At 37.7% G+C, this 22,239-nt stretch overlaps 1 protein-coding gene across 2 annotated transcripts in view; it reads left to right on the top strand.

Annotated features, from left to right (window-relative positions):
- Positions 1-21,410, top strand: part of uggt2 (UDP-glucose glycoprotein glucosyltransferase 2) — a 74,756-nt gene extending 53,346 nt beyond the window's left edge. The window contains exons 31-41 of one of the 2 annotated variants that reach the window (XM_066706713.1): positions 4,399-4,483; positions 4,898-4,980; positions 6,688-6,711; positions 9,241-9,342; positions 9,464-9,548; positions 11,087-11,269; positions 12,065-12,225; positions 15,852-15,966; positions 17,438-17,554; positions 19,641-19,779; positions 20,040-21,410. In XM_066706713.1, coding sequence (XP_066562810.1) covers positions 4,399-4,483; positions 4,898-4,980; positions 6,688-6,711; positions 9,241-9,342; positions 9,464-9,548; positions 11,087-11,269; positions 12,065-12,225; positions 15,852-15,966; positions 17,438-17,554; positions 19,641-19,779; positions 20,040-20,062 — 1,117 coding nt within the window. In that variant the 3' untranslated portion in view covers positions 20,063-21,410. The remainder of the gene's footprint in view (positions 1-4,398; positions 4,484-4,897; positions 4,981-6,687; positions 6,712-9,240; positions 9,343-9,463; positions 9,549-11,086; positions 11,270-12,064; positions 12,226-15,851; positions 15,967-17,437; positions 17,555-19,640; positions 19,780-20,039) is intronic. The other variant, XM_066706714.1, reaches the window with a different exon arrangement.
- Positions 21,411-22,239: the final 829 nt, after the last annotated feature.

The raw sequence follows: 22,239 nt of genomic DNA, 5'->3' as shown, positions 1-22,239 counted from the left end.
TTAGAGACTGCTTAGCTTTTAAATTTACATGTTACCTAATTTTGGTGAACATGGACCTCAGGGGGACAGTTTTTGAACATTTGTAAACTGGACAACAGTGATTTGAATTTAGAATGCTATATTTTCTGATGACGTTTCCTTTTATTTACAGTGGGGGAAAAAAGTATTTGATCCCCTGCTGATTTTGTACATTTGCCCACTGACAAAGAAATGATCAGTCTATAATTTTAATGGTAGGTGTATTTTAACAGTGAGAGACAGAATAACAACAAAAAAATCCAGAAAAACACATTTCAAAAAAGTTATAAATTGATTTGCATGTTAATGAGGGAAATAAGTATTTGACCCCTTCGACTTAGTACTTGGTGGCAAAACCCTTGTTGGCAATCACAGAGGTCAGACGTTTCTTGTAGTTGGCCACCAGGTTTGCACATATCTCAGGAGGGATTTTGTCCCACTCCTCTTTGCAGATCCTCTCCAAGTCATTAAGGTTTCGAGGCTGACGTTTGGCAACTCGAACCTTCAGCTCCCTCCACAGATTTTCTATGGGATTAAGGTCTGGAGACTGGCTAGGCCACTCCAGGACCTTAATGTGCTTCTTCTTGAGCCACTCCTTTGTTGCCTTGGCTGTGTGTTTTGGGTCATTGTCATGCTGGAATACCCATCCACAACCCATTTTCAATGCCCTGGCTGAGGGAAGGAGGTTCTCACCCAAGATTTGACGGTACATGGCCCCGTCCATCGTCCCTTTGATGCGGTGCAGTTGTCCTGTCCCCTTAGCAGAAAAACACCCCCAAAGCATAATGTTTCCACCTCCATGGTGGGGATGGTGTTCTTGGGGTCATTCCTCCTCCTCCAAACACGGTGAGTTGAGTTGATGCCAAAGAGCTCGATTTTGGTCTCATCTGACCACAACACTTTCACCCAGTTCTCCTCTGAATCATTCAGATGTTGGCAAACTTCAGACAGACCTGTACATGTGCTTTCTTGAGCAGGGGGACCTTGCGGGCGCTGCAGGATTTCAGTCCTTCACGGCGTAGTGTGTTACCAATTGTTTTCTTGGTGACTATGGTCCCAGCTGCCTTGAGATCATTAACAAGATCCTCCCGTGTAGTTCTGGGCTGATTCCTCACCGTTCTCATGATCATTGAAACTCCACGAGGTGAGATCTTGCATGGAGCCCCAGACCGAGGGAGACTGACAGTTATTTTGTGTTTCTTCCACTTGCAAATAATCGCACCAACTGTTGTCACCTTCTCACCAAGCTGCTTGGCAATGGTCTTGTAGCCCATTCCAGCCTTGTGTAGGTCTACAATCTTGTCCCTGACTTCCTTGGACAGCTCTTTGGTCTTGGCCATGGTGGAGAGTTTGGAATCTGATTGATTGATTGCTTCTGTGGACAGGTGTCTTTTATACAGGTAACGAGCTGAGATTAGGAGCACTCCCTTTAAGAGAGTGCTCCTAATCTCAGCTCGTTACTTGTATAAAAGACACCTGGGAGCCAGAAATCTTGCTGATTGATAGGGGATCAAATACTTATTTCCCTCATTAACATGCAAATCAATGTATAACTTTTTTGAAATGCGTTTTTCTGGATTTTTTTGTTGTTATTCTGTCTCTCAGTGTTAAAATACACCTACCATTACAATTATAGACTGATCATTTCTTTGTCAGTGGGCAAACGTACAAAATCAGCAGGGGATCAAATACTTTTTTCCCTCACTGTATATTGTTTTTTTTTTTTTCTTGAAACACTGTTTTACATTTATCAGCAAAGAACAAATATTCAGAATTGTGATCTCTATTACTCAGATTACTGTCTAATAGGGTATTTATGTATTATTAATTATAATTTAATTAAGTTTATAAATTGTGAGGTATTAACTATTGGCTAAACTTATGAAGCCCAAAACTGTTGGTCAAGGCTCATGTATGTAGCAGCATTATGCCCATTGTGATATTGATTCTCCAAAAGCCTCAGCGATGGCGGTGCTGTGTACTCTGCTTGGTTCTGCCAAGATCATCTCAGCCGCCAAGATTTATCTTTTCTCTCTTTCAGGTAAAGCTAAAAGGTGATCTCGTTTTTCACTTTGGCAGTGCCATTATTCATATGGTTAGCATTGGCCTTCTCTAGTTATAGGGCAAATCAAAATGAAGGGGAAAAACAAAAACAACAAAAAAACCTTTCCACTACAACTCTCTGTCCAGTGGGCTTTGGTATTATGGCCTGACTATGACAGGGATGAATGAGATATGTGTTCTCCCTTGAGGTAGGATACAAATTGATATCCAAAGCTTTTATACTTTGGCCAAATATGTTTCATGCTTGGGGAGGGGGAGTAAAACTATACAACAACTGCAAAAAAAATCCCCCCATCACTTCTAATACCCATCACTCTAAAGTGTAGTGAATTGTGCCCATTACCTGTAAGCATTTATCATTGTGATAAGGTTAATTCTCCCCTGTTAGTAACTGCTGAAGTCATAAAAGCCGTGTGAGCTGCGACAGCTTCTCACTTTAAACTGACTTTGAAAGTTTCTTGTAATGAAGGGTTGTTACTTTCACTACAGTTGGCTCTACAAAGTGGTATTTAAACACATTTTACTGGATTGGACATGTGAGCAAGCCACGGGCTGTATAGAGCTCTGGTTTGTTCAGATTTTTGAAAATTAGGCTTTTGTTTTCAGCCACCGCATAGATTTCCTGTTAGAGACGATCTCAATTTCACATGGGCCTGAATGTAGTAATCGCAAAACAATCATGGTTTCCAGTTCGATGTGGTGTTTGCTAGAATATAGGGATGTTCAAATAGCATTGTTGCAGGTGAGGCTGTTCATTCTTAAATAAATCCAAAACCCTGAAACCGGTCCTCTGTATTGAATGAGACAAAACAGTAATACTTCCATTTGGCTCTGTTCCCAGAGTGCTCTATTTGCATATATTAGTGAAATCCCTCATTATGCTGATTGCTTCATTGTTGCCTTTGGTCTCCCCTGATTTGATTTTTGTTTGTGTGTTATAATCGGGTCACCTTTCCCTTTTGTCCTTGTTTGTACCTTTCTTGAATGGATTTGGTGGGAAGTTGATTTACAGATGCAGCTCGGCTTGATCCACAGATACTACGATACACATTATTGTTAGTTCATAATGTGAATGCCTGGAATAAGCCTCGGCATGTTATTTGCATACAAGTTTCATTGACTGAACACCTTTTGTGATTAATGAAGATTTACCCAGGAATGTAATCCCAACCTAAACTTTTAAAAAACAATTTTGACTAGAGACCAGAAAATGTGCCCTTTGATTTCTGGCAGGATGCCTTTTTGTAACAGTTTATTGCCTTCAGGTAGATTTCATTTCGCATGAGAATTGTTTATTTTCTGGAGGTATTTACATCAACTTCAAAATCCAAAAACAAAACGGAAGGCTTATGTTTTTAGCAAGGCAAAAAATAAACTGTTTGTCATGTGTAACTAATAACCAACCATTTTACTTCAAACTCGGGGTTGAAAAGCAGCACGCCAGCTGTCAAAAACTGGAATGGAAACAAAACCGAAACACAGACTAGAGAGAGCAATTTATTCTGAAACCAGATTAGGAAAAGGCAGTAGTGTTGTGGGCTCATTCTGTGAAGCATCAATAATTTATGACATCCAGCTCTGACATGAGTGACACTGAGGGTCAACAGGTCAAGGTCTGAGATACCCAGTCAATCAAAAAGAGGAGCCACACAGGCAGAAAAACCACATGACACCATTATTGTGTCAGATTGAGGATTGATGGCTGGGCTTCTGTGACTGTTGTACTTGTTTGTGCGTGTGATATTTATGTGGAGTTGTTTTAAAATACATTTCCTACCAATTGGATGACACTTATTTATTTTTCAACTCTGTCAAGTAGTAGTTGAGCATCAGTTGGGTGAGGATCATTTCTATTCAAAGGAACATGCAGTAATCTACATATATATTGACTGGCCTATGTTGTTAATCACCATTAGTATTTAAACAGCATGAAAAACCCATTACAAGCAAAGTTAATGTGCCTTTGTTCTGTTTTTCCTATATTGTATATATTAATGGTGGACAAGAAACACATACATGCATTTTCCAATTGAAAGCTCTTGTTCTTCCACATATCAATGGCTTTAATGTGTCTGTTCTTATACATAGATGTACATAGACATTTGTAATGGTATAGATCTTTGCATTTTTGCTCTAATGAATGTAATGCTACTTTTTTATTTCTTCTCTGGCATGATTTTCAAACTACCGTGTTACAATGACGAGCCTGCAAGCTGAAGGCGTACCCCCCCCCAACATTGAGGGTGTTATAATAATAGTCCATGTGATAACCCTGTGATCTTTCCCATTAAGTTAACAATGATTTGTCTCTTTCAGTCATGAAGGCACAGACTCTCCAGCTGACGCAGACGATGTGATTGTTGTGTTAAACAGCTTCCACAGTAAAATCATCAAAGTCAGGGTAGGTATTTAGGCACTTTAGCACGCAGACATATTTTTTTTTTCCATTGTGTGCCCTTTGCAGAATTTAAGAATATGCTCAAAAGTCGGATCATTTGAGAAAATAGCGAGGTCCTCATCCACACTGTAATTTGTGACTATTTGGTTCAGAATGTATTTTTTGTTTGTTTATTTTCAGCGGTTTTAAATAGTGTCTAGAAAGAAAAGCTTGCACACTGGGAGGCTGTGCTATTCAATCCATTGTTTGTAATAATTACATTTTTCCTGACTGAGAAATAGACGCTTCATTGTATTGGCTATGTCAAGGTAAAATTTGTTAGTACACGTGTCACTAACTGAGTGAGTAATTCAGTGTCTTTCCATGCTGCTTGGTTTTGTGCACTCTATTACTGAATGTGTTGATTTTGTGGCACAGGTGCAGAAAAAACCTGACAAAATAAACGATGACCTCCTTAGTGACGGTTCTGAAGACAAAGGACTGTGGGAATCTTTAACAAGGTGAGGCTCTAACACAAACATACATTGATATATGTATTTTTTACTGTAGTGGTTCAGTGATTGCTTGAAAGATAGCATGAAAAAAATCTTTCAGCAGGCATATATTTGCCATTAATTCTCCTGTGTTTCTTCTTCTGTACCATTTCCAAAAGACACTGTCTTAGCACCCCAATACACCCTAAGTTTCTTTTTTCTTGACCTTATGCATTAAGGAAAAATATCACGAAATGCTTGGAAGGTGACCCATTGTACTGCAATTTACACTGAAGTCTAATGGGATTTTGTTATGTTTCCATTTAATTTATTCTAAAAGTATAAGACTCAAACACTGAAAAAATCCATAACAATCCATCACCATACTCACACATGCCAGCACAGTCTTTATGATTATATGATTCTAAGAACTAAATAATACAAATAATATAATAATATAACCCTTGAAGAGATGTGCAAACCCAATCTACCAGAACAGTGTGTTAAAGTGTGTAAGGAAGCCAAAGAAAGGAAATTCAGTATTGACTGTGCTTTTTCAAATACAGAGTTCCAGACCAGACTAAAGTAGATTAGTCTTAACCATTAGACTAATCTTGATTTGACAGACTAGTCTAATACAAGTTAGTAATTTGTATACAAATTATGACTGATTAAGACTCAGCCTGAAAAGTTAGCCTCCTCACCCCCAAGCTAAATTCGAAGTTAAGTCTACCTTTCTATTGAAACTGCTTCCCTGAGGCTATGGCGATAGTCACTTACAGGCGGCGCCTCCTAATGGCTCACACACACTTCTCTCTCCAACCCACCGGCAATCCTCCAAAACATTGAGACTCCTCCCCACAGACTTCAATACCCAATCCTGTGGTGCGTGTACATTTTGAGGGAGGTCCTACTACAGCATACAGACGTTTCCTCTTAGATATTTGTTTTAGCATATTCTTCTATTGTTTCTGCACATGTTTTACAGACCGCACACAAGGTGGTTTACTTTTTATTTAATCCCATGCCTTGTGTTTGAATTTGTTAGTGCAAGTTTTGGAAAATTAAGTATGTATTTTTCTGCTTTATATTTCAATAACTAGCATAGATTTTCAGTTACTGTGACCTGGAATCGTCACTGTTGTAGAGAAGCATCTGCCATGTTTTTTCGTTTTCTTCAAGTGTCTTAAAAGAATGCTTTGCACGATTGACTAAGTAAGACCAGTCTTAGGAAGGACTGTTTTATGCAATGGTTTGAACTGAGTGTCTTTCATTAGTATGACTTTTTAATTATACTAAGACAAAGACTATTTATGCAACCGGCCCCTGGACTCAATCAAAACTTACAACCTACCTGTCACATGCAAATCAGAATTCCACTTCTTGATAATATCAAGTGGAATCCTGCCATCAAGTATGGTTCAGATTGTTTGGCAAGTGGATGTTTTGATTTTATCTGGGTCATGGTCTGCCTTACAATATATTGCAAAGGAGTGGTTATTTGCCAGGGCCTTTGATTATGTTTTTTTATGGTCAATAAGGGGGTCCTGCTTGGTCAGGAGAGTCATGGGTCTTACAGGCTTGAAGCAGAGCTCTCTCTTTGTAAAAAGGTAGAAATAATAATAGTAGTAGTGGCAGAACTAAGTGTCTGCATGCTGTCTGTGTGTTTAACTGAAATTAATGTTTCTAACTGTATGATTTATCTGCTTTTCACTTACTGCTCAATGTGTGAAGTTTTTGGAACTCGTTGGAGAAAAGGTAGGAAGTGCAGACATCTGGAAACCTGTTTTCCTTAATACACACACACATTAGCTTCTGTGCAAATGCTCGAATAATTTAACATATTATAATATTTTCCCAGCTGAATTCTGGAAATGTGAGTCGGAAAGCATACTTTATTTTTAGAAACGTATTTAAATGTAAGCACTCACCTGGCTTCTAACCCTCTCCGCAACACAGTTCCAGTACCGGTGTTAGTGAGCAGCTTATTGAAAGAAATAATGAATCGAGCAGTCTTTTGAAGTTTCCTGGACTAAATGTGTATTTTTGGGGGGCAGACTGAATTCAGCACAGTCAGTGTGTTTCGCTGGGTGGTGTGAAAAACATTTTTTTGTGTGTGTGTGTGTGTCTACTGTGAGAATATTGTATATCACAGATTTCAGCCGAGAGGACAACACATAACAGATTGCTTTCTAGCGTACGAGGACTGTGTCAGTGTCAGTCTGGATAAGGGATAGTGGCACCAATGTAGGCTTTTAACGTGTTAAATACGGGATATGGGATCCCAAGGGCCCAGGCATTAGACCAGTGATTTAATGGGTGAGCAACATCAGCTGTAATCAGGGGTGTCTGCAATGATGAAGATCTCTTGTTTTGGCAGGGTCGGAGGTCACCTTGCAGCAGACTACCACCCCCACTTCATTTGTTCGCCTGCAGTGATTTTTGTAATGAAACATCACTGTTAACAACCCCGTTGAAGCAGAGCTTGTCTTAGTTCCATTGCTGAAGGCTTGGCAATAACCGTCATAACCCACTGGCCCTGGCAAGCTCAAGTGACACTGTTTGTCTGACAATTGGCCCGCTCTGTAGGTTTCTTGTATCAGTTCAGAATTTTACTCTTCCTTCCCAGACGTGTAGGGGAAAGACCAATGCATATTGTAGTGTGGATGTGGACTTGTGCTAGACTGTTACAGTTTGTTCATCAATAACTTCCTTTTGCAGGGGTATTTTAAATAATGAACGTGTGGTGTGCAGTGCAGCTTACAAATTCTGGGCATGCACTAGTGATACAGGGGCTTCAGAATTTCACACTGAATAAGAACAAAAAGTCAATTTGAACTGCATGTCTGTTCTGTAATTTTCAAAACTAATGTCTTTACACTGTTGTGCATAGTTATGGGGTCACCAGTGAAATCCTGCTTTGAAAGAAGACCTATATTCCATTGCAAAAAAAACAGTGGGTACTGCCATTTATAGAAACTACCCACAGCATTATATAATGAATTACTTCTGCTCCAAAGAGATCCAATGTAAAAATGGTATATGTTAGCATACACAAGGACAATTATTCTGTGAGTGGAATTGCAGGAATAGGAAAAGGAGCAAAGAGCACAGACAACAGATACAGAAAAAGTAGTATTACCAAGTCAAAGAAAAGTGAGTTTGATCGTCTGAAAGTCAAGGACTAATCCTATCCCAACCAGAACTCAGCCTGCTGCTGATTTAAATTCTGCATCAGGCCTGTCCATATGAGTTAACAGTTCAGAAACGACACCAAGGAGAAGTTATGATAGGGAAAGTTATGACTGGAATATACAAAAAAAAAAACTTGGGTGGGCACTAAACCATGGAGATCAAAAAGAGCATGGGATAACTGTGTTATGCACACCTGAAACAGTTCCCTTGTTTCATCTCCCAGAGGAGACCGTATGTGAGCAGGAAAATGGAGAGATGTGAGATTGTTGTGTTGTGCCTACAATAGAAGGTGGAACTGAAATGTGAAGTTGGAATTGTGTGTGTGTGTGCAATGATGATGTTGGTGCAGGTTATATCCTTAGCAAGGCAATTTATAGTTGGCAAGTTTTATGTTTCAGCACAGGATTAAGCCCAAGGACATAGCCTGACTAAATCTAACGATTTTACGAGGACAGAAAGAAATCAAGGTGTTTCAATTAATGCACTGATCTCTGTAGTCGTCTGACCTTAAACCCATTTAAATGTTATGGTATGATATTTTGATGAAGATTTTTGCAGTAAAATGCCAGCTCTGTCGCACTTCTGTTTGAGAGTTAGTTAACATTTAATCCAAATCAATACTTTACTCTAATTCTTCGTTTCTAAATGGCTTTTCAATACAATTTCCAGGTGACCCATAATTTTTGACCACCAGCGTGTATAGTGGTTACTTTGTTCCCTTGAGTATTTTAAAATCCTTACCCTTTGATTTAAAACGTTCAAATTAAATAAAGAAATATTTAAGGTTTCTAAAGACAAGTTATGGTTCTGCATTCTGTAACACTTAATATAACTAAAACCGGTGCTGGACACTGTGAATCAGAATGCTAAACAGTTTTTTGTTCTGTAGTGCAGTATGTTCGTCATATCCACATACATATCTAACATCATTTTTTTGTGCCCTACAATTCTTTGAATAGTGCATTTGATTGTCAATTTAAAAATAAAAGAAAGTGAACATTTGTATTGATACTACATTTGTATAAATTGTTGCAGTGTGTGCCAGTGTAACTCATTTCTATGACTCATACATATATATTTTTTAACATGTAGTATTACAGGAGGATCTACATTAGACGATGCCGAGAATAAGAAAGAGGATGTTCTGAACATTTTTTCCGTGGCTTCAGGACATTTATATGAACGCTTTCTAAGGTGAGTCGCCCACACGTGGCGTTTGTCTGAAAACAGAAAAAAAAAAAAAAAATCTTACGCCTTGGGAGTTTTTCCCACAGATCCTCACCACCTACTCTTCTTCTTTTTTATTTTTTTCCAGAATAATGATGCTGTCGGTTTTGCAACACACTTCAACCCCTGTCAAGTTCTGGTTTCTAAAAAACTACCTCTCACCTACGTTTAAGGTAATTGTTTTTTCTGACTCTTTCGTAAACTTTTAAAACGAGAGTCCTTTATTCTTTCTCATTCACTTCCCCTCGCTCCCTAATGGCCTTTGCAGACCTTTTCACAGATTGATATGAAACCATCTTCGGATCGTTTTCTTTTTGTGTTGTCTCATCTTACCCTATTTTGTTCCTACTGAGCAAGACACCCACACTAAATAAGTGTATAGATTGAAATGGGTAAAAACTTTAGGTAAGAAAGTTAACAAGATTAATGCAAACTGTTGCCAGAAAATAGTTTTTCTGACCTATCAGTGTATCTTATCTAAATTAAATTAAAATCAATTTATTGATAGCTGTTGATTCTTAGGTCTCACCTTGACCTAACAGTATTGTAATGCTTTAAACTGAACAACAAGTGAAACCAGGTTACCTATGGGAATTTGGGAGACTGCAGCACAGCATTGGGAGAGAAATCTGTTGTGTTGTGCATTTGTTTTGAGCAGTCTTACAGTCAATTCAATATTGATTAAGCAGTGTATTGGGCTCCAGTCACATGCTTATGACCGGTACAATGTACAGTCTATCAGAGTCATCTGTGTAGCCAGCTGTGTAGCACTTCATGTTGATAAATGGTTCTCATTGCAGTAGTTGATGAAAAGTAGCAATGCATTCATTGCCTCCAACAGCCTAATTTCTATGGTGCTAGAAGGCTTTATAAAGTGATCTTCTATTGATGTAGGAGAAAGCCACATAAGTCTCTTCAGTTTTATACTTGATGCACTTGTTTTTTGTGTGTGTGCGTGTTGTGTGTGTGTGTGTGTGTGTGTGTGTGTGTGTGTGTGTGTGTGTGTGTGTGTGTGTGTGTGTGTGTGTGTGTGTGTGTGTGTGTGTGTGTGTGTTTTACTGTAATGTGTCATGAAGTACCACATCTAATTGTTCTGTTTAGAATTTCTCAACTGTGAAGGAAGCTCAGAGCCAGCAAATTGTCAGTGGGCCTGGTGGCAAAAATGAGGAATAAACTGTAAAAATGAATACTTCTCAGTTCAAAAATATGTAAACTGAAGTATAAAGTAGTGACTTTTCACATTGCCCAAAGAACAGCAATATAAAAAGTGTTATATGAAAACTGTAAAACTTTTGCCTAAAACCCAGCCAAAATATTTTTCTCATTGAGGCTTTGGGCATCCACAGCACACATTAAGAGCAGGTTTACTAAGGAATAAAACAACAGTGCAGTTGGAATTGCTCTGCTGTTAGCCTTTTGTTTGTAACAGAATCCTTTCTTCGGAGGGAGAGGGATAAAGTTATTTACTGCGATGTGTAGAGGTTTATCTGCTTGAGTTTTTATGAGTATTGATGTGTTTCTGTCGAAGTCCCTGCTAGGCTGTCCCTGTGTGCAGCACTGTAAGACTCACCGAGTTTTTACCGGTCACACAAGTAAATAAATAAGTACAGGAAATAAACAAGCAAGGATTATGACTGATAAGTAATGCAGATGCACCAACATCAATTCATGTTTCCCCCAGAGGTACGTCAGCGAGTGTTTTTCTCCACAGGAATCGATCCCTCACATGGCGAGAGCGTATGGATTCCAGTATGAGTTGGTGCAATACAAGTGGCCTCGCTGGCTCCACCAGCAGACTGAGAAGCAGAGGATTATCTGGGGATACAAGATCCTGTTTCTGGATGTGCTTTTCCCTCTGGCTGTGGATAAAATAATCTTTGTGGATGCTGACCAGGTATTGATGGCAGCCCTGTTGCCATGGCGACCGAGGAAATAAGTGCATTTTTAATCAATTCATAGATACGTAATGAAATGTCCATGAAAAATAGATACAGATGTAACTTTTGAGATTTATTATTAGTATGTTAAGGTAGACGTTATTGTCTACTTTGATTCAGATATCCACAATTGCAGTCATCGTTTAAAAAGTTATTTTTACTTATTTACTTACTGAGCCAAACACATAATCATTCCCTTCATCTCGGGAAAGTTTCAAGTATTTTTATTGGAAACTATAGGCCTACATTATCTAAGGTCATTGTAACCGCAGTGATGATCAGTCTGTGTATCCAAATTTAATTAATGATGTTCACCTAATTACAAACTATTTAAAACCATTACTTTTTAGATCCCAGTGTTATTTTACAACTTAGCACATCTGGAAATCATATCTGCATTCAATCAACATCCACAGTTGCAATACAGACCATGGCTGATGGACAGTAGATACAAGTCCTATAGAATATTACAGCTCAGTTTTATCAGCAATTAAAATATGCTAAATAATCTCAAATTTTCAGATCAAATTATTCAATATACACAGGGCATCTGAGAATTGTATGAATGAGGTTGCTTGCTTTGGGGTTGAGGGTAGCTTGTCATGAACACGTTATATTTTGTCTTAAATATTTTAAGTCATCTCTGCTTATTTCAGGGCCTTTACTGTCATGTTATTTAGTGCTTAAGAATTTGTACACCTGGGGTTTCAGGAGTGCTATGAAGACTAGATCTTTTCTCCTCTGCTGTTCAGATAGTCAGGAGTGACCTGAAGGAGCTGAGGGATCTGGACCTGGACGGAGCTCCATATGGTTACACACCTTTCTGTGACAGTCGCAAGGAAATGGACGGGTACCGCTTCTGGAAGTCAGGGTACTGGGCGTCTCATTTAGGAAACAGGAAGTATCATATCAGGTAGGATATGTTTTTACATTTTCTTACTATAATTCGTTTTTTTTAAAGAGTTTTTGGAAATAAGGCCCTTAACTTCTGTATTTCCTATTATTGATGTACTATGTGTTCAATATTCAAGGCAAGGAAAATACCAAGATTAAATAAAGTGTTTTAATTCAAGGGTGATGATGTAAGATCATTTATCTTGGTGAATAAAACAGAGTGGCTGCCATCAGTAATGAAAGTGTCCTTTATCGCAGTTTAGGTCATTACGTAAATGACCTGTTTGAATAAACGTACGCAAATACTAAGCAAGCATATTAATGTTTACAAATCGAATTGCACAAATATACTGTATCGGTGGTAACAAAAGTATTCTGATAATATTGCTTATGGCTATTGCTGCCATGAACTGTAATAAATATTCAGCTTTATCATTTGTGGTTGGTACCTAAATTGATAATGCATATATTAAAAGCTTGGTAATAGTGACAAATATGGTCAAAAGGCATGTCGTCTTTCACCGAAAAGACGCAGTTCATGTCATGTCACATGATACTAAAGGCTTCTCAGATATGGTCACAATTTAAGCATTGTAAATTATCCCAAAAAGGTCCTGCATTTTTCATGAAAAAGTTAGTTAATTTCAGAATAAAATAAGCAAGCATATATATATATATATCGTGTATATAAAACATTGGAAACTCTTAATCAATATACAGATGTTTTCAGCAGATTTGGGCATTGCAGTGTGGTGGAAAAAATAGATGGTAACAAGGAATAACATATGTAGGCAAGGGGTCTGTGCTGAAGGATATTATTCTCCTCATTGACTCTGCAGTGGATGGCATTAGTCAGCTGAGCCGCGACATATTGCTTATTGTCTCTGCTGCAGGCTCTTTATTTATGAGGTTTGCCTGTGTAGTGGAGAGTGCATCATTCTGTACTTTGCATTTTTACAGCACATTTAATTGACACCCTGTGTTACAATAATAAAATATAACCATTTTCAGTTAATTCAACAGAAAGTGTTCCAGATAAATGTAGAAACTGCACTGTGTGGCAGTAGTTAACAGGTAGAAATGGAATGAAATAATAAATTCTGCTGACTAGAGAAACGGGCAGCCCTTCTGTGTATTGTTGACCAGTATTATGGGTATTATTTATATACCATCTCTCAGAGAAAGCAATAAATACAACAGCTCTGTGGGAAATTCTGTGCAGTGTGGAGATGCTGCAGATCACAGTGCAGAGCGACGTGTTGTAAACTTGTAGAAGAATTAGAAAGGATTGGAACTAATAAATCCACTCATGACTCCTAGCTACAATACCTTCCCTTTCTGCAGTGCTATGTGTTTAGAGAACAGCTGCCTTGCAATGCATTTTCAGATGCTTGTAATTCTCATTGTGCCATTAGTAATGTTTAGTCTTTCTAAAGTTTTTCTGTTATACGATGCTTTTAAGTCTTTTATCCCCAGTGTTGCACTGCTGCAGAGATGGAGTGTGAGGAAACAGAGGGAGCTAGCTCTAACATCCTTCTATCCCCTATTTTTTAATTTTCTTTTTATAAAGTAGTCAAGGCTGTTGTGCTGGCAGCACTAATAAATGTGTGTATTGTGGGAAAGCGGTGTCTTGCAAGGTCACTGACTGATGTATGTCTCTGTGTTGAGGTCTTTATTTAATCTGTGTGTGTTATAATATTCAGGGTCTGAGGTTCAATTCAGTTTGGTCTAGCTAGAGATTTGAGATTGGATGTTGGGTTCTAAAGCTTTTGTCCCCTCTCCCCACACTGCTGGTTAGCTTGATGAAAGGTTTAGCTAAAAGACAGAAATCATGTAAGAGCTAGGGGATGTGCCGATTTCAGCATTCTTAAATCATTTTAAGGTCAGTTTTGAGTCCATATTTATACTGTAAAGAACATATTAGCTCAAGAATTAAATGATTGAAATTAGAAGAAAATCATTCTAGTATCAGGATTTATTGACTTTGACACATTAAGATAATTTTGCTGTAACATAATACTTTTCTATTTGTATTCGGCATGATTCAGTGTAATAGGTTCTGCTATCATTTGAATCATTTATTTCTGTGACAAAGAAAACATCTCAAATGTGTGTTCTTGTTTCCCAGGAACCTCACCCTGTAGATTCGTAGAAATAGATATTTTGAAGTTGATTTATTATAATTTCCTATCATTTAAATTTCACTATGCTGTGTTGTTGACTGCTGTGCTACGAAGTATGAGTTCAATCTATTTGTGAGGTAGTGTTGTTTGCTGAGACAGTTGCAAAGTTTTGTATGGAAATAAGCTGAGCGATATCACATTTAGGCCTAATTCTATAGGCCTTTTCTATATAGCTTAGATATTATTGTTCAGTTGCATTGTCTAATTTCATACCACCAGCAGTAGAATATTTAATTATGTCTAATTGTTATATTTCTTAATTTGGTGGCATCACAGGTTTTGTCACTCCCTGAAAAATGTCAAATGTGCATAAGGATGTGCTTCAGTCACAAATCGCACTACTTTGCATTGTTGTGAAAAATTCCGCTTTTCACATATTCATTTTCAGAGAAGTGTGATTAGAACCGTAGGTGCATAGACTAAAATTGCCTGTTGTGATGATTGCAGATGACTTCAGCAAGACAAAGCCCGGGATAAATAGAAAACTGAGAAAAGAAAAAAAGATAGTGTGCTCTTATAAGTCAAAGAATGCCTCAAGGTTATATCCCAGAGAAAAACATCATGCATCCAAGTTTATGACTTTGAAGAGACACTCGTGGCAGAAGTGATGACAAGGCTACAATAATGTCACCATTTTGTTGTCCACTTCTCCACAAAGAAAGCAATTTGCTTACCTGTTTCAGATGGCCCCTTCTCTCACTCTCATTATTATCAACTTGCCTTATCAATGTGTATTTATGGTTAGATATATGCCACTGTGTTAGAAGTCCATACATACAAATAACAGCAAGAGTCTTTGGAATGCTCAAGTGTTACTGATGGTTAGATAAATATTTGAAATGGTTTTTGTGGATCCTAAAAGACAGAAATTACTAACAAATACATAAAATTGCTCTCGGTACTCAGTAAGGCAAGCAATAATTTACTGAATCTACATAATATTTCAGTGCACATTTATATAAATCATGCCTTTGTTATTTTTGTGTCTAATACTTAGATTCAATTGCCCACACATTGCTTTTAAGGGATTCATTTGAACTAGAGCGCTCTTAATATGCATATTAAATTACACATATAAACATCCCCCCTCGTGCAAGATAACGAAGAAACAAAGCAAAACGTGTGAACCTCCTTCAAGCAACAAATTAAGACTTGTTTTCATAATTTTAAATAATTGGAACAAGCTTGGCATGGATCTGACATTCTTTAATAAGTACTTTCTTTGAGACATTTTTTTCTTTTTTGTCACTACCAGAGATGATACAATTATTCTTACAATAGAATTTGGGATTAAGTGGTGAGCAGTTTAATCACATTTAGCTTTGTCTGAAAAACAAACTGATGGCCGATTTTGTTATATTATTATGTTGGAGAGCTGAGAAAAGCGTATATTTAATCATCCACAATGCCTCTGTGAATGCAGTAATGTTGATTCCGTACACACTTTTTCTTTACCTTTCAGTGCCTTATACATTGTTGATTTGAAGAAGTTCAGAAAGATTGCTGCTGGGGACAGGCTGAGGGGTCAATATCAAGCATTGAGCCAGGATCCAAACAGCTTGTCTAACCTAGATCAGGTATGTGTACCAATGCCCCTAATTTGTGGCTAAAACTCTTCTGAGTTAGACATGTGGAAGGGAATAAATACACTTCAAGCAAAAACATTGGGTTGTTCAACTGAAATAATGTAATTTATACATTTTTAAGAAATTGTTTGAATGCTGAAAACAACCAGAACACTGTAATGGTGTTCTCTACCAGTGATGAAGTAAGAGTATTGTTATGTGGACAATTGAGACTCAATATGAATTGGAGTGAGACCGATGCATTACATATCGAGAGGACTCTCCAGCAAAGTGAAGCAGGAGGAACTTTTTTCAATAATTAAACAATCAAGGAACAAATTGCTTCATAGCCCCAAAAGTTTAAACTTTCAGAATACAAATCTTGTCTGTAGCAGTTTATAGCTTATCTGCTAGCTGGCTTCTTCTATCAACTGCTGCGTTCGCATTTCCTTCAAACAGTGCACTTCCACTGGCCTTCAATTCCATTCCCTTCAACAGCTCTCTACACAGGGCTGCATCAGTACTGACGTTTTTTAGCTAGCTTGAAAACACTCCCCTTAAATAAGTCCATATAAAGAGAATTCTAGCTTTTTCTATGTACGAGTCAGTGAAGGTAAAGCTAAACCCGATTCCTGAATATGTATGAGCTCGGGAAGCTGCTGTTATCGAAAGTTAGAGAATACAATGGAGGAAAGACTAAAGAACAATCTAGAACATTCTTTTACAGAGAGAAAAATGTTACAGACCTTCCTATTATCTCAAACCAATGCTAGTCACCTAAATACCAACTTCCTCATATCTACCATCGTACACGTATGCGCCACTGTATCTTACTTTGAACAAAGTTGGAAAAAGTAAACTCTCTTATCGGGAAGGTGTTCGGCCTTTTCAATTTATATCACCAAGTGTTTTGAGCATGTCAGCTGTAATTATGAATCCCTCTGTTAGATATGGCAAATAGAAAACGTTTGGAAAAGCTTATCTTAATATAAAGTAGAAAACAAATTGTCTTTCAGGAGCTGATTAAGGACTGAGGTTGTACCTGGTTGTTAAACAGTGGAAATACAATGATCTTGCTTTTGTACGCTGAAGTCTGAATGAGCGTGGTTACATTAAGTAATTAAATATGATTGCTTTGAATGTTAATCCAATCATGTTAGATACAAGCAGATTTTGATTTAATTAAATTACCCCTAATAATGAAGTTTTGTGGCTGGGGGGGGGGCAACTGCGGTGGGGGGACTATAAATATTCTCCCTTGAAAGTATAAAAAGTTGTTGAGTTAATGAATTCTGCCTTGACACCAGCGGAGCCCGAACTAAGTCACGTGCGTAACTAACAAAGCATGCTTAAGCTCCCTGGGTGTCTGTAATACGGCAGAACAAATTGAGCTTTACTTGAAGAAATTAGAGCAGCCCTTTTGTTTTAAAGAAATGCTTGGTGCGCTTCTATATACTTGGTGCTCTTTTATCTCTTTCGAAAGGACCTCCCCAACAACATGATCCACCAGGTGGCAATTAAGTCTCTGCCGCAGGAGTGGTTGTGGTGTGAGACCTGGTGTGACGACGGCTCCAAGGCGACAGCGAAAACTATTGATTTGGTTAGTATGCTTACACCTTTAGTGACTTTCAGGTGAACCCTATCTACTTATGAGTTTAATTGTTCTTTACAAAATGAGCTTCCTATTGTTCAGTGAGAATACAAAAAGTAATGGATTATATGTTGTATGGCTTCAATGCAAAGACCAGTTTTGTTTTCTGTCTTAAAATAATTCAGTAATTTAATACAAGAATCTGCTTTGAAACTTTGAATATTTCAACACACTCACAATAGATATTAGGTTTAAACTGGCTTCTGTTGTTGTTTTATATTAATAATAAAATTATTTTAATTATGTTAGAACCCTTAGAACCACATGACAGCATCGCCTCTTTGAATCGCGTACTCTGGAAACACAAGAATCCTTCAGATGTATTATAATCATTTTAATTGTGGGACTCCAGGCAGCTCTAATGGCCTGAAGGGTCTGTTTTGTTGTGGTCTTCATTTGCTCTCTGTTCTCCCGTAAAAAAAAACCAAAAAGAAAACATGAAAATACCCTTTTTGGATTTCACTCTGGTCTGTGCAATCCCTGATCAAAAAAATTCCAATGTTGGATAAAACCCTGCCCAGAAAAACCCATGCAACATTATAGTTATTTTTATTGCTCTGGATGTGAAAGACATTGCATTGCTATTTTACCAACAAGGCCACTTGTATTATATAGATTGCTCCTCTCCTTGACATAGCACTCCTCCTTGATAAACTGTGGCAGCACTGGAGTACCACGATGAATTCTGTTCTGCCCAAGTCACTGCCAGTGCTGGCAGATGGTTTTTATACAAAAGTGTATCCAGATGTTTGCTGCATCTGGGAATTGAGAAAGTTCTAATTTCAGTTTCAACTGCAACTTTTCAGCTGGTTAAGATTAATTAATTTTGTTTACAATATACCTACAGAACAGGTAGAATGTTAAGTCACTGTACAGTACTCGGTGTTCTTTGCATTTATTTGGACAGCTACATTAAGAATAGACAATGAATCTGCACGGTTTGTTACAAACAACTGCACTTCAAGACTTTAATCAAAGCGTTCAGATCAAATTTAATGCATTCATACAAGAAGATAATGTTTCATTATTTTCTTGCAGAAGCAGCATATTCATGACTATTTTTCATTAGGGCTTACTGGAATCTGTCTGTGATTTAAATAATGAAATGATAAAATGTCTTATTTCAAAACTGTTTTAATATGGATTATTCATTCCGTTACCCTGTGTGTTTTCTATGGGGCTGCACTCGATATTTTAATTATGGAGATATATTCAAAAAATGGATTTTCCAGTAAAATGGCCATCGCTGCCTTTGGGGAAAAAATCTGATTCTCCATTTAGTTACCAAGCGTAACCAGTCAGTGATGTTGCATAACCACAAGGAGTTTCTGAACATTACCCGAAAACAACTAATTCAGCATGGATTTAGTCTAATGTCAATCACACATTTCTATAGGATGAAATTACAACAAATGTGCTGCAGAATAGCATTGTGGTTGTTGATGATAGATCATGTTATTCAAGTGTGTTTAGATGATTTACCTTCCCTGACCTGGGAATGGTAGTACAGTGGACATAGCAGGTGAAGCTGAAAGCAAACTGTGTCAAGTTTATTACACTGTCAGACTGCGCCGCCTGAGAAAGGCCAGGTGTTGTGTTCAGACATCACTGTACACCCAGCAGAGAGCAGCAGGGATTGCTTTAGCCTTTCTAAGGAGGTCAGGTGTTTTTTTGTTTTTTTTTATGAAAGGATATAGTAAGATTCAAGCTTCAGAAAATACATGATTATGTCTTGTTCTCTCGGAACCAGGTTACCTCTTTGAGATTTTACTGAAAACTAAATTTATAAAGCCATGTTGGCAAAGCTATTAAGGATAAAATGCCAAGCAATAAATCATCATAATAAAATGTTGGGCATTGCTCTTTTAAAGCTCTCTATTAGACCTTAAATATGAAGATGAATAAATTATCAGTTGATTACCAACCTCAGAGTCTGGTTTGCGGAAAGCAAGACCGCAGAGGATCAAAAAGCATTTTAAAAACTCAGGTTTATGTTTTGATACAGTGCAACATGCTGTTTTATAATCCTTTGCAGTGCAATAACCCCAGGACAAAAGAGCCCAAGCTGAAGGCTGCAATGAGAATTGTGCCGGAGTGGGTTGAATATGATAATGAAATTAAACAGCTACTGAAAAGGGTTGCAGAACAAAAGCCCAATTCAAAAGACAAGAGAGGTAAGATAAGCAGTACATTCTAACATTAATCTATTTTTCTGCATTATGAGATGAGACTGCCATTTTCTTCCCAGAATTCATTTGGTGGAAAGTATCCAAGTATAATTACTTTGTTACACTTAGTAGTTTTTTACACTTCGTACTATGCAAATATTGTGTTGAGACAGGTCTGGGTGTCAAACCTTTTAATTTGCTCCTGAAAGTAGATCTAACTAAAAACCCTTTGCAAAAATGATTTCCATGACTTTGTTTCTTCACAGGTGATAAACACGATGAACTTTAGAAGGTATTGTTCATGTGCTGGAGAAATGGAACTGACATTTGCACAGCTAACCCTTCTGTGAAGCTGGAAGATTTTGTCAGTGTACAGATGTACAGTTTCCAAGGCTTTAGCCCGGGAGTCGTATTTGCTGGAGCGGACAAATGCGGAAACAAGAACAAATATGTTGTTTTGTAAAATATTTTCTACCTTTTTTCTAATTTGACTGTGGTGGAGATAGGACAATATGTACTTTAAAAGTAGTAATCCATGTGTTTCCGGACACCATGTGACCAGTTGTCTGTGACACGTCTGTAATACTTGCTTTCGTCATACAGCATGCATTTAGCTTGTCTGTCTCTTACTATATGGCTTCAAACAGTAAGAAAAGGGGGAACTAAACAATATTGCACTGATAAACCAAGAGTGACAATCACTGCAGTCTTCTCCAAATTACTATCAAATGGAAAATGTATCAATATTAATATGATCAGGTAGGTTTTGGTGTGTTTTGCTGCATTGGTTTTGCAAGGTGATGAGCTCTAGGTCACAGATTTTCAAATGATTATTTAAACAAATACGGTTTGTCCTGACAACAACAGAAGATACCTGCTATCATGGGTCAACTGGGTAGCCAGTTCACCTTCAAGAAACATTTTCCAGTGCCAGTCTATTTTAATTCCAGTTTACATGGAGTAAGACATTTAAACTTTATCTCATTATTGTTATTTAACAACTCATTAGGTCATACTTTTTATATTATATTGTTATTGATTATTTCTTTGTGCAAAGTTGGAGATATAGCCATATCCAGCACTACAGTATAAAGTGAAGGTGCAGTATTCTCTACATGCTTTATTAGTCGGGTCCACCCAGGAAACTGCTCGAGAGCTTTGTGTTACCATCAGGACCTGCATGTGGTATGACAGCAGTGCTTCCAGACTGTGGTACTGCGCACAATATACAGTATTTTTGTTTTGTTTTAATGTAATATGAGTGAAAACTGCTTAATTAATTATGGAGTCTTAGCAGCATAAAATGTTATTACATTATTTTAAAATTAATATGTAATTACTATTTGCACACTGACTGTCAAAATTTTGAAACTGCATAACTGTTCTATATACCTCAGTCTGTACAAAACCAGCAAGGAAAACGGCTTTCTGTCCTGTGTCTACAAACCTTTTGGAAAAGGCGAGCTATGCATTGATCCAGGTATCATGGATGATAACGGTTATTGATGTCAAAGTTGTCAATTTTCATTGGACAGGCTATAACCGGTTTCCAGTACTCGATTTAAAACGTCAACCCTGTCTATTTGAGAGTGGCATTCTGTTTTCATCGTGCAGTTAATAAAAGTTTGCCAACAGAACTTGCAACCTGAGGGGTTATTTTCCTTTGTAAACCTGAACAAACCACAGCCATTTCAGACTATAGGATATTGTAATTCCGTCAAGCGCCTACACGGGCCTCGGAGTCTTAAAAGGGGTTAGATTTTCTCAAATTAAAATGTGCTTTTGCCTGGAGGCTTTATTCAGAAAATTGAATCCGAATTAGACAAGATTATAGACCGTCACGTTCCAGAACCGAGACGCCCGTTTCACATTCAGCATGTAATGAGAACTGGAAAATGGCAATGTGCTTGATTTTCCCGGGTGCAGTTTCACCATTCACTCCCTGCGTCTTCACTAATGGGTGTTTTTTTTTTAAATCTTAAACACGTTTGACGCAATCTCTCCAATTACTCTGTCGACAGCAGAACCTAGGGATGGAAGATCAACCCCCAAGAGTAGAATTTGCTCGCTTTTCTCCTACAGCTGCAGCTAGTTTTTGTTCCATAAATTACAAAATGACACAAAGTTGAAAGCCTCAAAATTAAAACTAAGGTAGTCATGCTGAACTGAACAAATTAAAAAGAGTTAAAAGCTCTGTATAATATCACTGGTTGACTGAAATAAATCCTGTGTCACCACTCAAGACTGCTTGTCGGAATTTCTCTGAAAGGTCTCGCTTCTGGCTTAAGCCCCACAGATTTAAGAGTCCTAGTGCATGCACAGCATCGCTAAGCAGAAAGAAGTTTGATCAGTGCTTTGTTCTGGAACAATTTAAACCTGACAAGAGAGATCATCTTTTTTTGAAAAGATGCCTGCCACCCTCATTTATTTAAACTTTTTCACTCCATTGTACTTTCTTTCTTGGTC

This window comes from Amia ocellicauda, chromosome 6 (assembly GCF_036373705.1).
Source record: "Amia ocellicauda isolate fAmiCal2 chromosome 6, fAmiCal2.hap1, whole genome shotgun sequence".
Lineage (NCBI taxonomy): Eukaryota > Metazoa > Chordata > Actinopteri > Amiiformes > Amiidae > Amia > Amia ocellicauda.
The sequence above is the reverse complement of the archived record's forward strand: the minus strand, read 5'-3'. Positions and strand labels throughout refer to the sequence as shown.